The sequence below is a fragment of the Phyllobates terribilis genome, unplaced genomic scaffold (assembly GCF_046119375.1).
Source record: "Phyllobates terribilis strain yellow unplaced genomic scaffold, ASM4611937v1 Scaffold_9__5_contigs__length_417890890, whole genome shotgun sequence".
Taxonomy (NCBI): Eukaryota; Metazoa; Chordata; class Amphibia; order Anura; family Dendrobatidae; genus Phyllobates; species Phyllobates terribilis.
This window is the reverse complement of record NW_027362769.1, coordinates 379,985,812-380,000,145: the sequence shown is the minus strand read 5'-3', so window position 1 is coordinate 380,000,145 and position 14,334 is coordinate 379,985,812. Positions and strand designations below refer to the sequence as shown.

General features: G+C 48.6%; 2 protein-coding genes across 6 annotated transcripts in view; one reads left to right on the top strand and one right to left on the bottom strand.

Moving 5' to 3' along the window:
• Nucleotides 1-369: 369 nt before the first annotated feature.
• SMCR8 (SMCR8-C9orf72 complex subunit) lies at nt 370-7,256 on the top strand. The gene is made up of 2 exons (XM_073648464.1): nt 370-2,787; nt 4,151-7,256. Exons 1-2 carry the CDS (start codon nt 596-598, stop codon nt 4,602-4,604), a joined length of 2,646 nt encoding a protein of 881 aa, XP_073504565.1. The 5' UTR covers nt 370-595; the 3' UTR covers nt 4,605-7,256.
• A 708-nt stretch (nt 7,257-7,964) lies between these two features.
• The window catches only part of SHMT1 (serine hydroxymethyltransferase 1), a 7,329-nt gene continuing 959 nt past the window's right edge, over nt 7,965-14,334 (bottom strand). Inside the window, exons 1-12 of one of the 5 annotated variants that reach the window (XM_073648461.1) lie at nt 13,474-13,737; nt 13,122-13,237; nt 12,783-12,928; nt 12,329-12,444; nt 12,040-12,200; nt 11,560-11,641; nt 11,243-11,455; nt 11,053-11,169; nt 10,861-10,983; nt 9,028-9,144; nt 8,739-8,849; nt 7,965-8,440 (exon numbers count right to left, since the gene is read on the bottom strand). In XM_073648461.1, the coding sequence (XP_073504562.1) occupies nt 8,268-8,440; nt 8,739-8,849; nt 9,028-9,144; nt 10,861-10,983; nt 11,053-11,169; nt 11,243-11,455; nt 11,560-11,641; nt 12,040-12,200; nt 12,329-12,444; nt 12,783-12,928; nt 13,122-13,217 (1,455 nt within the window). In that variant the 5' untranslated portion in view covers nt 13,218-13,237; nt 13,474-13,737 and the 3' untranslated portion in view covers nt 7,965-8,267. Of the gene's footprint in view, nt 8,441-8,738; nt 8,850-9,027; nt 9,145-10,860; nt 10,984-11,052; nt 11,170-11,242; nt 11,456-11,559; nt 11,642-12,039; nt 12,201-12,328; nt 12,445-12,782; nt 12,929-13,121; nt 13,238-13,333; nt 13,738-14,334 lie in introns of those variants that run through there. The other 4 variants (XM_073648462.1, XM_073648460.1, XM_073648463.1 and 1 more) reach the window with 4 other exon arrangements.

Below are 14,334 nucleotides of genomic sequence, written 5' to 3'. Positions count from 1 at the left end.
TACAAATCCCGGCATGCATTAGTGTTGTTGTTTTTCTTTTTATTTCTAAATATTCCTGTTATTTTCGTGATTATTAACGAAGAACACTAAGCAATTTGTATCATTAATGCTAATTTCAATCAACTCTAGTAGTCGCCTGTGGGAGTGACGTTACGAGATGGTCATGTGACTCTGATTTGAACTACAATTCCCGACATGCATTACTACTAATTTTTCTTTTTACCTTTTTAGTTTTTCATTTTAATACATTTGTCGGGGTTAACAAGGACGATACTAACCCGCTGTGGATACAGCCGCCTAATTTAACAGTGACCGACCTGACTCGTACAGCAGTGACGTCACGTGTTTATCATGTGACCTGCCTCTGACCCTCTCCGGTCTCCGTACTAATCATGTGATCGTGTCAGAACTACAATTCCCGGCATTCGTGTTTCTCCCGTGATGGTGAAAGAAGGACGGTAACTCCCTGGCTGCCGGGTTTCTCTTCCATATACTGCGGACTTGTGCTACTTAAGCGGGAATCCGTGACGTCACTGGGATGTCATGTGGTTCGCATTTCAAGATGGCGTCCTCCCTGTGAGGTGTTTGTGACAAGATGATCGGCTCTCCGGATGTGGTGGCGTTTACCCGGGATGATGAGTATGAGTCCCCCCTGCAGGGCTCCCCGGGGCTACCGGAGGAGTATTCTGTGCCACTGTTTCCAGAGAGCAGCCCCTGGTCCCGGCTTTCAGGGGCCAAATTCGTCCGGGACTTCATCCTGATCTCGGAGTTCTCGGAGCAGGTGGGGCCGCAGCCCCTTCTCACCGTCCCTGATGACCCCCGTGTCCGCGGCGCCTTCGATCTCAACTACTTCTCCCTGCGCATCATGTCGGTGGACTACCAGGCCTCCTTCGTGGGTCACCCCCCGGGGTCATCCTACCCCAAGCTGAACTTTGTGGAGGACTCCAAGGTGGTGCTGGGCGACTCCAAGGAAGGGGCGTTCGCCTACGTGCACCACCTGACGCTGTACGACCTGGAGGCGCGAGGCTTCGTGCGCCCCTTCTGCATGGCCTACATCTCCACCGACGAAGACAAGATCATGGAACAGTTCCTGCAGCTCTCTGGCGACTTCTCCAAGGCGTCCGAATGTCTCAAGACTGGAAACCGCAAAGCATTCGCCAATGAGCTGGAGAAGAAGCTGAAGGACCTGGACTACACCCGGAGCGTCCTCCTGGACGAGATGGAAGAGCAGGAGAAGACAGACCACCAGGGCTTCTACACCACCCAGGCCATTGAGAAGGCCAACGAGCTGGCCAACGTGGAGAAGTCTATGATCGAGCACCAGGACCTCCTGAGACAAATCCAGTCCTACCCGTACAGACACCTAAAGGGGGAGGACTACCAACCGTACGTGCCGGACCCGGTCACCACCTCCGACCACGAAGGTGACGACGACCCTGAGGTCTACACCCCTCGCTCATCCTACATCCCCAAATTCATCAAAACCAAGTCTTCCAAGTGTTTCGATAAGAAGCTGAAGACCTTGGAGGAGTTGGTGGACGTCTACTTCTTCACCCAGACGATGGACCTCCTAACGGTCATCGAGAAGCGCTATCGGGGTGATGTCAGCTACTTAATAATGAGCCACCTGGACAGGACTCTCTTGGGGCAGCAAGCCATTGCAAACTTTCTCTTCGAGGACGTCTCCACCTTGGATCTTAAACCGATCGCCAGGCAATATTCGGAGCAGCCGAGCTCCGTCAAAGTGGCGGAAGACATGAAGCCGTCAGTCAGTATGGAATCCTACAAGTCCAGTGTGGAGTCTGTGCCTATTAAAATCGAGCAGGAGGCTTTTGACGATGACCAGGATGAGGCGACCAGCAACACAGAGGGTCTGGAAGCGGAGACCAAAGGGAGTGTGAGCAGTGGAGAGAGTATTGAGGTTCTACAGACGGAGAAGTCCACGCTCCTCGTCCATTCGGAGAGTCAGCCGTGCCTGAGGCTTCATCCGAGCCCACAGTCCAGGCGGAAATCCGGCAGCCGGAGGACCATCAGCGAGGACAGTATTGAAGTCCTCAGCACTTGTACGTCCGAAACTGTGATCCCCGAAGATTTCCGAGCCTCTTACCAAATGGCCATTAATGAAGAGGAGACCTCCGGTGAGGGCGAGGACTGTGCCAATTTCGAGGACAACGATAAAGCCAACGAGGTGGATCTGACTGTGGACCCGGCCTGTTGTATACGGACGGAGAGTCCAATCCTTGACGAGTCAGGTGGAGATTTTGTTCCAAGCGATGGCATCATAGTCAGCGTACCACCACAGCCCGGCAGGCACGTCAGCCATACATTCGGTCCGGTGAAATTCTGCGTGGAGCAAGTAGACGACCCATGCAGGGAAAGCTCTGCTCCTCCGGAGTCCAACTACCTACTGAGCAGCCGGGACGCTGTGAAAATGACTCTGGACGAGGACTCCACCAGCTACAGGAGCAGCGCCTCCACCTGCTCCGATAGGACACCTTCCCCTCCCCCCGTCGCCACCATCACCGAGCGACAAAAAAGGAAAGCCGGCCAAAACGCCCTGATGTTCATCAGGCAGTACCCCTTCTCCCACCCCGCCATTTACTCTCTGCTCAGCGGGAGGACCCTTGTAGTGCTGGGCGAAGAGGAAGCCTTTGTGAAAAAACTTGTGACGGCGCTGTCTGTCTTTGTCCCTAATAATGGACACGTTGCCAAGCCTATCAAGCCGTGGGCGACCTCCCCCCTGCACGTCATGGACTTCCAGAAGTGGAAACTGATTGGACTTCAGAGGTAAAGACCCCGAGAAACGTCCCCATACTAGCGTGCCAAAAATCTGGCTCAAAGTGCGGTACTAACTGAGTACTCACTCGGTGGGCGAAATCTTCTCCGGCTGCGGTAATTGGCCTTTCCTGAGAATCTCTGGTGCAAATTGTCACTGCGGATTTCTATATAGAGGAGGAATTCATCTCTTGTTATATGTGCGGATGTTCTGTGGAATTATCCTTTAAGGGATTTTCCACTTTTGGGAACAATATCATTTTTTAAAAATCATGTATTTGGGACTAATTATTTTTGCAATTGGCTTTCATTACACATTTTTCTTTTCCACGCTGTTTATTTCCCTGCACACTTATATTTCCTGCACTGCATGGATATAAATCAGCTGAGAGGAGCTTAGAAAACCAGATAAGAGCTGCAACCTCAATCAGCAAGTGCTCACTGACAGATTCTCAGTTAACTCATTCATAGCCAGTAAAAATATGGAGGCTGTAGGAGGCAAACGGTGCCAAAGTTTTAATGAAACCCAATTGCAAAAGTAATTTTTACCCCAAAATACATGCATTTAAGTAAATAATTTTCCTCAAGTGGCTTACCACTTTATCCTCGGGGCCCGACTATTATAAATCCAATCCTTTCCATATTAGATTATTTCTAAATTATCATCATCCAGATGGCGGTAATGGAAGCCAATTATCAACCTATTACTCCTTGTCCTCGTCCTCCTGTTCTGTTTCTTCCCCCTTTGCAGAGGAGTCGGTCGGTTGTTCAACATCGCTGACATAATGTAAGGATAGTCCTCGCCGTTTTTCTAATCCTCTGAAATCATCCCTCCACGTAGTGGATTTGTGCGTATACAATCTGAGCGAGCAGAGCTGCAGTGTAAAGTATAGGGGACAGAGCGGAACCCTGACATAGAAGCTAGATTTCTGATGGTTAGACACCCAACAGACGTTGCTGCCTACCCTGATAGAGCAAAGCAAGCTAAGAAAAAGATATATATATATGTGTGTGTTCGCATATTTTAATAAATCTATATAGAAAAAATATATATTTTTTTAATAGATTTATTGATCTTTTTAAAAGAAATACTAATATATATATATATATTTATTAAAATGTGTGTATATATAAATATATCTATCTATTATAATTTTTATTATTTTTTTTGAGGGGGGGTTGTTATTCCTATTTTTGCTTGCTGTCAGTGAATGCAGACGTTTTCCTGGTCCGCTCCATCATGAATCTGTGTCCATAAAAGCGAGTTTCTGTTCACTGACAGGAAACAGAACTCTTGAAAATAGTAAGATGCAGAGTTAAAAAGTTGCAGAACTTTTTGTTACTTTAATAACTTTTCTTTTTTCCTCATCTGTAGGGGGGTCTCTCCTTCCGGATCCAACACCCTGCACACCCTGAGCCGATACAGCCGCTACGCCAGCATACTGGATGCGGACAACAAGACACTGCGGTGCCCGGTGTACAGGGGGACGCTCCTCCAGAGGGTGGCAGACCACCGCACACAGATCAGGAAGGGCAGCACCTACTACATGCACGTGCAGAGCATGCTGACCCAGCTCAGTGCCAAGGCCTTCCTCTTCACCTTCTGCCACCACGTCCACCTGCCCATCCGGGAGAAGGAGGGCGAGGAGTCTATAGCGCAGCGCCGTGCCGCCTTCCTGCAGCAGCTCCTCGGCCTCTCGCACGAGGACAGTAAGATCGTAGAATACCTCTCAGAACTGCTCAAAATGCATTATCTAAGGGAAGTGGGGACGCAGCAGCTTCCTGTGCTCAGATTTGACTACATCCCCAGCGTTTTATACAAGATTTGACCCAGCGGTCGCCCCCTGTAGACACGTGTGGATGTATAAGACTGCGCAGCATGGTGGGCTCCGCGGCCAAGAGAAGAATCATGGGGGTTCATTTACTTTTTCGCCTTGTCACATGGTCTCTGCCGGTTTTTACTACTGAGAACCTAGGTCAGTTGTTTTCAACCCGTGTCTGTCCTGGTATTGCAAAACTACAACTCCTAGCATGCCCAGGGAGCCAGTCGTTGTCAAATCTGGTGCCAATGGCCCTGGAGGCATGCTGGGAATTGTAGTTTTGCAACAAGATGATTAAAGAAAAAAAAAAAAAAAGTGCTGGTGACTAGCCGGTGTCATATCTGCCTTTAAAGGGACACTGACCCTAAAGTCTAGCGTCTTAGTGCTGGTGAGTGCAATCTATTGTCCCCTGTTATCAGCCACTTCAGTAGAAATCTTCTTCCCTTTCCTCCCATGATCACTTTGTCACATATCTCCAGTGCAAAGACCCCTCACAGACCTTTCATGGGTTTACGTCCCGGGCGGTGGTTTTTTTTTTCGCTTTGGTTTCTTGAAAAGGTGCGGAAAATGCAGCAATTTTGTCATTATTTTGGAAAAAACATGTAAAAAAAAAAAACGCAGTACAAGTGTATTTGTAAATTCTCTTAGGCTGTGTTCACACACTGTGGTTTTTCAAAAAAAAAATGCAATAAATGCTTTTTTTTTTTATGGTGAAAAGAAATCCAGGAAATGTATTGTATGAACACAGCCATAAAGTTGTGTCCAGATTTTATAATGGAAGCAAATATTTTCGTCCCGGGTATCAAAACTCCTTTTAAAATTGCTCGTTTTAGTAATTTTTTCTGTTTTTTTTTTTTATACAGATCTGTCCTATAGGGGGCAGTGTTACAGCAGTCATACCGATTTCAGAAACCATTTCTTCTACATCTCACCTTCGTTCTCTTTACCATCTATTGTTCCCTGTTATCCGCCATTTCTTTAGATCACATATTTCCGGGGTGGAGATTTTTTTTTTTCCCTTTTACATCGTACCTGACCTATATCCGCTATTATAACGCTCCAGCACTATTATAAGCGCTAAACTTTAGGGTTAGCACCCCCAGCACTCGCCGTCCGTCCGCTCAGTGTTATTTCTGTTTGCGTCTCATAATTTATTTTTCTTAGCCTCCCGTCCAGGCGGTTTCTTATTATGTCATTATTTGCACTAATGGATCTTGTGTGACCGACCGTCGTGTGCCGCAAGGAGCGCAGCTCTGGTGACAGATGTTTCCGGGTTACTGGTTAATCACCATCGCATCCAGATGTTTTATTGTAGTGAATGGGGCTTGTAAGATCTGTGCTCCCTGTCAGTGAATGTGAACAGTAATCACTACATATTGCAAGAGAAAGTTCAATCTTGGGTTACAGGGTTTGTAAAATCAGTGACTCACTGACAGCAAGCAGAGAGTTTACCAAGAAGCCCAACATCCAAAGCTGTGAAGGCAGGATTAGGTAAAAGCACTGCTTGCCATCAGGGAGTAGAAGCATTCACAGATCTCTGAATGGAGTGATGCTAGAAAGCAGAACATGCGCAGCACTTACAATCTCTATTTTTCTATTGAGCTTGTAAGCGCTGCTTTGGAGCTAGCCGGGATTTCTGGAGCGCACGGTCACCTGCTAATCCCGGCCAAGCTGGAAAGCAGCGGTGGTCAGTCTCCTAGGTCTCAATAATGGCTGTAAATTGCTGAAATACTCGGATTATGTGGAAAACCCCTTTAAGCTTTCATTACAGATTTACACCACCTCTGTAGTGTTTTGTTTAGGGCTGTCAGGGCATGTTGGGAGTTGTAGTTTCAGCACAGCTGGAGTGTTGCTGACTGTTACCCTCCTTTTATAGAGGTCCAGGGGGCGGGGCATGACACCAGGCGCAAGCTCCGCCCCAACAGACAGAACCATGAGCAGAGTTTTCCTTGCATGGCTGTAATCAATGGTGAAGGAGCGACGTCCGTCCCTGTGGGGTTTCCAGTCTGTTGCAGTGGGAGCCCAGACTTGGGTCCTAACTCTTAACAGTTTTACACCTTCTTTAGGTGTCTTGGCAGATGTGGAACTACAAGTCTCAGCAAGCGTAGGAAAAAAAAAAAAAAAAAAAAAATGGACCTAATGGTATCAGCGATTCTGCAGTGTGCCCTCTAGTGGAGGTATATAATCCTCACAGCTCGGGCTGGTGGCATTGATGGACTTTCCATAGCACTGATTTCGTACTGCTGCTGTTTTGTTTCAGTCTCGTCTGTAAATGAGCTCAATGTATTTCTTTATAAAGCTGTGAACGCTCCCGATATTTAACCCCGTACATAGATGTGATCGAAGGTTGTTTTTTCTTTTGTTCTTCGGCCAAAACTCGCTGGAGGCGCAGGGGCCTCACGGTGACTCCACTCCGCCATAACACTCAGGGTTCACACCACCACCGCAGGGTCCGCAATACAAACCTTCATCTGTTTCCTGCAGCTTTGTTACACCAGAGGCTGATGGGAGTTGTAGTTGGAGATCAGCTGGTGTACCAAAGATATATCCCGGTTATATTGGTGCATGCGAGGACCCATCCGTGCTCACTGAATACGCTGCATGACCCCAAAATTGTGTCGTCTGTCACTCCCACCCGAATAAATGACGGATTTATCTCTGCGTCTCGTGTACATGGTTGATTATTGCATCCAGCGCTGGGAAAGATGGACGACGGCCGGTATGGCTGCCACACTGGCTGTCTGACAACCCGTTGGGGCTGCATGTGCCGGCAGCCATATTGGTGTCACATCTTTACCTGAACCCAGACATTAAAAAAAAAACTACAATCAGAATTTTGCCATGTATTAAGGCTGGTCAGGGGTGCAAGAATTTCCCCCTAGTAACCCAGTAGGAGGCAGGGCAAGGTAAAGTGTATGCAGTGGGTAACTGAATTATTCACAGCTGCCCCAAAGCAAGAGCTTATTTTGCAGCACTTCCCCATATGTTTCTGTAGGGCAGTCATCCCAGAAGGCAGAGGATCAGCAATGTTCGGCCATACAGCTGTTGTGAAACTACAACTCCCAGCATGCCATGAGCAGCTGTCTGTTCTTGTTTTTCAACAGCTGTTAATCCATGGTATATGGCGACCCCTTTATAACGGATTTGATGCCGCCCCCGGACCCTGAGAATGGAGCGGCTGCTGTGTGAAGCCCTGGCAGAAATATGCAGTGTTTCCCCCCAATAAAGTGACTAGGTCTGGCTACTATACTAGCCTTTCAAGATCGCTGGGGGTCTCCACCCATCATTGTAAAGTGGTGCCATATCCTATCACTTTTTCTAATGTGGGAATTAATAAAAATACAAAAAAAAAAAAATAAATAATTCAACTTTTTCAACATAAAAGGGAGATATTTATTCCAGCAGGATCGGCAGCAGAAGCAGCACAATGAACAGGACATAACCCCACGTAACGCTGCCAGGATAATGGCTTAGTCACTGCAGATGTAAGGACCACAAGCACGAGGGGTTTCTGATGCTCGAGGAGGACGTGTGACTACGGGCCCAGGATGAATGAAGTCACTTTGCCTAATTATAGCCGTGTTTCCTCGGCCGTCTCCAGTTCCTCGAAGCAGCAGCTGATATCTGATCACCTTGTACGACATCGTCCTCAGTTATTCTCCCACACAACATTCACAAGTCCGGCAGGCCGGGTATCGGAAACGAGCCAGAGAACTGCTCCACCTCCTCCTTCAAGGACGAGATCTTCTCGCGATGTTTGTCGTCCGACGCCAACTTGTCCTTAAAATCCTTCAGGGTCGCCTTGGGGTTCATGTTGTTCTGTATCTCCAGAGTGAGCAAGATGCCTGAAAAAAACAACATATACCAGGATTAAAACACATCTTCCAGAAAACAGCACCACCCCAGACTACAGGTCATGTCTAGTATTGCAGCAAGTTGAATGATGCAGAGCTGCAATACTAGATGCAACCTGGAGATATGAGGTGGCGCAGTTTTTTTTTTTTTTTTTTTGCTTTTTTTTGGAAAACAAGATTTCTTTTTTTGTCTAAAGTTCAATACTAAGGAAATCCTAAAAACATGGTGTGTCGGGGGCTGTGAGGACTGGAGACTGGGAAACGCTGATCTAAAATAACCACCACCCACCTTGGTGAATGAAGTGCGCAACTTTTTTAAAGTCTTCTTCTTTAAATCCTCGAGAAGTCAGAGCGGGGGATCCAAATCGAAGGCCGCTGGGACGAAGGGCGCTCTTGTCACCTGCCGGGGAAGGAGGGGGTGTAGATAATGGATTAAGTGACTTAGTCAATGTGCAGCATTCAGAGACCGTAGACTGATTTCATGGCCGCACCACCTGACTGACAGCCATTACTAATGCAGCGCGGTTCCTGGAGAATCTGATTTTCTGCCTCCAGTCTGTAGGAGGCAGCGCACTCACCTGGGCAGGTGTTCTTGTTGCAGGCGATGGCGCAGGCTTCCAGGACCTTCTCGGCTCGTCCGCCATCAGTCTTCTTGTCCTTCAGGTTGACCAGAATGAGATGATTATCGGAGCCGCCTGTAAAAGGTGACAGAGCAGAAGTTTTCTTCCCAAGATGCAGACAACTTTTCATTTTAAGAGGGTCAGTAACAACTCTACTATAGAAAGTAAATAACTTACGGTCGGAGACCCCAGAAAAGGGTAGAATGAATGCAGATCTCCACTATATTAATGGTCTATGGGACTGCACTCCACTCTTACCAGTATTCCCATAGACCATTAATGGAGCAATGGTCTGCATCTGTGGCCACTGCAACTTTTCAGATGATCCGATTGCTGAGGTTAGGGCGAGACCTTTCAATTTTGGAAATATTTGGCTGCATAAAAGTTTTTTTTTTTGTTGTTTTTTTTAAACTCTACAATAAGCGCAGTACAGTGACCCCCCTGGGATAAGACGACTCACTGATTTTGGCCATTTATGCCTTAGATTATTGAGGTCTCTCTTGGCCTGAGTAATCAGCAGATTCATCCCTTTAATCAGGCCACCAAATTTCCTACAGACATGACTGGAGACCCCGTAGCCTCATGGCCATCTGGTCACTAAGGCTATGTGCCCACGTAGCAGATTTGATGCAGAGCGTTTTTTGCCTCTCTCTGGGAAAAAAAAAAAAAAAAAACACATGCAGATTTACATGCGTTTTTTTTCTGCCAGAGAGAAGCGTTTTTTCAGCGTTTTTACATGCGTTTTTTTCAAGCACTTTTCCAAGCGATTTTGAGCATCACTTGGAAAAGTGCTTGACAAGTTGGTCACACAATATAAATCCATGCAACTGGCATGGATTTATATTGTGTGACCAACTTAGATGCTTTAAATGCTGCATCTATAGTAAAGAATTAAAGTTAAAAATAAAAATAAAAAAAAAACCTGTATACTCACCTCTCCGGTCTGCTCCCGGCCGCGTCCTCTCTCCTCTGTGTCCCGCGGTGACGTCATTTAGTCAGCTGATGTCACACGACCATCACCTGACGTCAGCGGTCGCGTGACCATCAGCTGACCAAATGACATCACCGCAGGTCCTGCCAGTACACTGCAGGACGCCGAGGAGAGAGGATGCGGCCGGGAAAAGACCGGAGAGGTGAATATACAGTTTTTTTATTTTTAACTTTATTTTTCTTTTTTTCACCGCGTGGTAGCCGGGATGAAGAGGAGTTGTAGTCTCCTCTTCATCCTGGGTACCACACGCACCGCGATTACGTTGCAAATTCGCGGCCATTGAATTTAATTGAAACGCAGCAAATCCACATATACCTGCGGGTTTGTTGCGTTTCAATGGCTGCGAATTTGCGGCGTAATCGCGGTAGAAATGATCATGTTGCGTTTTGCAACGCAATGGAATTCGACGCGTTAGTTAGCGCATTCATGTGCACAGCACATCCGAATTCATTGCTTTACATGGCAGACGGTTTTACAAGCGTTTTTGCGGCCATAAAAACACTACGTGGGCACATGGTCCACTAAGCCTTAATCCGCCATACAAATTAGATGTCTGTAAGGTGAACGATTCGTCGGCCGACAGCCGTCTCTCCCATAAACTGGGGCATTCATTCGGCCGAGCGCTCCTGTGTTTTCTATGAGGAAGACGCAGACTGACAAGTCAGCTTATCTCCAGGAGAACAATTTGATCAGCAGATATCAGTGCAAGTTCCTTTCCCCATCAGATCGGATAGAGGACCCTTCCCAGGACGTCGGCTTCTTACATCACCTTGTCTGCTGCCATAACGCTGCTTTCTTACCAGTGACGATGTGATAGCCAAGTTCTTCCAATGCACTTGCCAACGCCCGGCAATTGGAGACGACCTGTGTCTGGTACAACCTGAACTCCGGGCTCATGGTTTGTTTCAGGGTAACAGCGATGCCTGTAATAAATCAGGTGGTTATAGGGTAGGGGGGTCCGTGATCTACTCATACAGGTGATTTGATGGTACCTGCAATAGCGTGATTATGGGGTCCACCTTGTAGGCCGGGAAACACCGCCTGATTAATCAGACTCTCGTAATTGTACAGGATTTCCTTCCCCGTCTTCGGATCCACGCTTCGGACTCCTGACGGAGGAAAATCAAGTGAATACCGCAACCGTTAGTCCGAGTCTTTCTCCCCCTGGTGAGGACTACTCACCCTTCCGGTAAAAGATCATGCCAGCCCGGCATCCACGCAGAGTCTTGTGGGTCGTGGTGGTGACAATATCGCAGTGCTCAAAAGGAGACGGTACCACTCCGGCTGCCACCAAGCCACTGATGTGTGCCATGTCGGCCATGAGGACTGCGTTGTTCTCATCGGCGATTGCCCTCATCCGGCCGTAATCCAGATTACGGGAGTAGCAGCTGACACCTTAGATACATGGGGGGGGGGGGGAATACAAAATTTTGTTTTTTAAACTTTTGCAAAAATGGCAGAAAAGAATGTGATTAGATGTTGGTGGTCGTAGCACTCACCGGCGATGATAAGTTTGGGATGAAACAAGCGGGCGTTTTCTTCCAGTCGGTCGTAGTCTATATAACCAGTGTCTGGATTCACCTGCGATCAAGGGGAAGAGAAACCAAACATGTGATGCTGAAACACTGTGCAGCTGGAGAGGAAAAAGGAATGGGAAGACGGAAGCGAGTTGATCCTTCCATTTTCCTAGAGGCATTACCCCCCCCCCATCTTATGTAGCTCTACCCTCACTATCATAGAATCATAGAATGGTAGAGTTGGAAGTGACCTCCTGGGTCATCTGGTCCAACCCCCTGCTCAAAGCAGGATTCACTAAATCATCTCAGACAGATGTCACTGAGGTCACTTTCCTCCCACAAGGTCAGTACACTCTTCTCCTGCTGCTATAATCATTCCCATGATCTGACCGGCCGCAGACACAGAGTGCACAAAGGATGTAATGAATCATACGTACACGCGGTGATGTGACGACTGCTCACCTTGTACGGCATGGATTCAAAAAAGATGGATGTGGCGGAGATTTTCTTCTTGTCGGTCATGAAGCCATGGGTGAGGTGCCCCCCGTCAGGCAGGTCCAGCCCCATGATCCTCCCATGAGGCTCCACCAGGGCAGTGTAAACTGCAAAATTTGCAGGAGATCCTGGAATCGAAAATTACATTATTTTTTTGTGACGCATAGAGCGAAATCTGCAGCAAAATTCACAAATCATAAATGCAGATTTGCTGCAAAATCTGGGAAGGAAAAAAACATCTGCATGATTGTCTCACCTGAATAAGGCTGCACGTTCACCCCCCATTTCTGGGGGTCCAGACTGTACGCCTCCAGAGCCCTCTTCTGACACAGCCGCTCCAGCTCATCCACATGCTCCGTGCCGCCATAGTACCTGTGGGGTGACAACATTAATATCCAGTCTGGGTCTTTACAGGATGCGGGTTGTCAGGAGTCTCCCGTGTGAGGTCATTTTAAAAAGGCTGTACAGAATCTGAAAAATATGGTTTCTTTCATCCAAAAAGGATGGGTCTGGCATTACAGTTCAAGTCTATGGGAGTGAATGGGACTGGGGGCGACAGTAAACAACCTGTGGGCAGAGGTGCTGCCGATTTTTGAAAGAAAGCCGCCAACTTTTCCTAATCCTGGACAACTCCAGTAAGCGACCACAGATGGCACCATTCCCTTATGACATGACCTGCACAACCGCTGCGGCCTATGTTGCCCCCTCACCTCTGTCCGGGGTAACCTTCCGAATACTTATTATTCAGACATGAGCCCAGGGCCTGTAGAACTGCGCAGCTGGCGAAGTTCTCGGAGGCGATGAGCTCCAGCCCGTAGCGCTGCCGATGCTTCTCCTTCCGGATGATCTCGTACACCTACAAATAAAAGAATAAAACATGACCTGGGATTTCTTTAATGCAGTAGATGTCCTCTAGTCCGGCATCTGATGGTCCAGAAATCCTGAGAATCCAGTACTCCCATCCAAGTGAATGGAGAAAACCGCATGTGCGCCACCACCTCTGCTTTCCCAGCCGCGTGCAACACCATCAGTCTCCCACGATTTCTTACCTCCGGATCATTTGTTTCAAGAGGCTCCAGCACCATCTGGTTATGAGATGCCCACAGGTCGGGGTGCCCACCGTTGATCACCGGGGAGTCCGCCATTGTCTTCAGATACGTCACTTCTGAGACCAGAAAAGAAAAATAAAACTGAAACAGTGAAATTCATTCATAACTATTTAAAGGGATTGTCCGGACTGTGGTCAAAAGTCTGCAGTCACTTTATGCTTGCGGTCAATGAACAGTATCGTTCTTGTTTACAGCTGAATCCAACATGGATACATTTAATGGCGAATCGCAGCCGTATCGGAGGGTCGTCCGCCGCAGCTCGCCCGCACCCGTGTCGGAGGGTCACCCGCACCTGTCGCTGATACCAGCTGGTGGAGGGTGAAAACAAAATCTTACATATTAACTTCTCAAGGGCGGCAGAAAGTTAGGAGTGAAATTGCCTCGTTCTCTTCCAAGTATCAAAGGTCTCTGGGCGAGACACAACAACAACCACACCGAGGGTTAACACCATACGTGCCAGAAAGCCCCAGAAGCCCCCTCAAGTCAGCTGCTGCGACCCCGCAACAAAAATGGCCAGGGGCAATCCTGAAACCGGCGTCCCGGGACAGAGGAGGTGGAGGATTCTCCTGACAACCGGCGTCCCGGGACAGAGGAGGTGGAGGATTCTCCTGACAACTGGCGTCCCGGGACAGAGGAGGTGGAGGATTCTCCTGACAACCGGCGTCCCGGGACAGAGGAGGTAGAGGAGGTAGAGGAGGAGGGGGGGGGGGGAATTCTCCTGACAACCGGCATCCCGGGACAGAGGAGGTGGGATTCTCCTGACAACCGGCATCCCGGGACAGAGGAGGTGGGATTCTCCTGACAATCGGCATCCCGGGACAGAGGAGGTGGGATTCTCCTGACAACCGGCATCCCGGGACAGAGGAGGTGGAGGAGATTCTCCTGACAACCGGCATCCCGGGACAGAGGAGGTGGAGGAGATTCTCCTGACAACCGGCGTCCCGGGACAGGGGAGGTGGAGGAGGGGGGGAGGGGGGGGGTTTCTCCTGACAACCGGCGTCCCGGGACAGAGGAGGTGGGATTCTCCTGACAACTGGCATCCCAGGACAGAGGGGGTGGAGGAGGGGGGAGGGATTCTCCTGACAACCGGCGTCCCGGGACAGAGGAGGTGGAGATTCTCCTGACAACCGGCGTCCCGGGACAGAGGAGGTGG

Coding starts and splice junctions, on each gene's coding strand:
- SMCR8 (XM_073648464.1), top strand. CDS start 596: ATGATCGGCTCTCCGGATGTGGTGGCGTTTACCCGGGATGATGAGTAT. Junction 2,788..4,150: donor AAACTGATTGGACTTCAGAG/GTAAAGACCCCG, acceptor CCTCATCTGTAG/GGGGGTCTCTCCTTCCGGAT.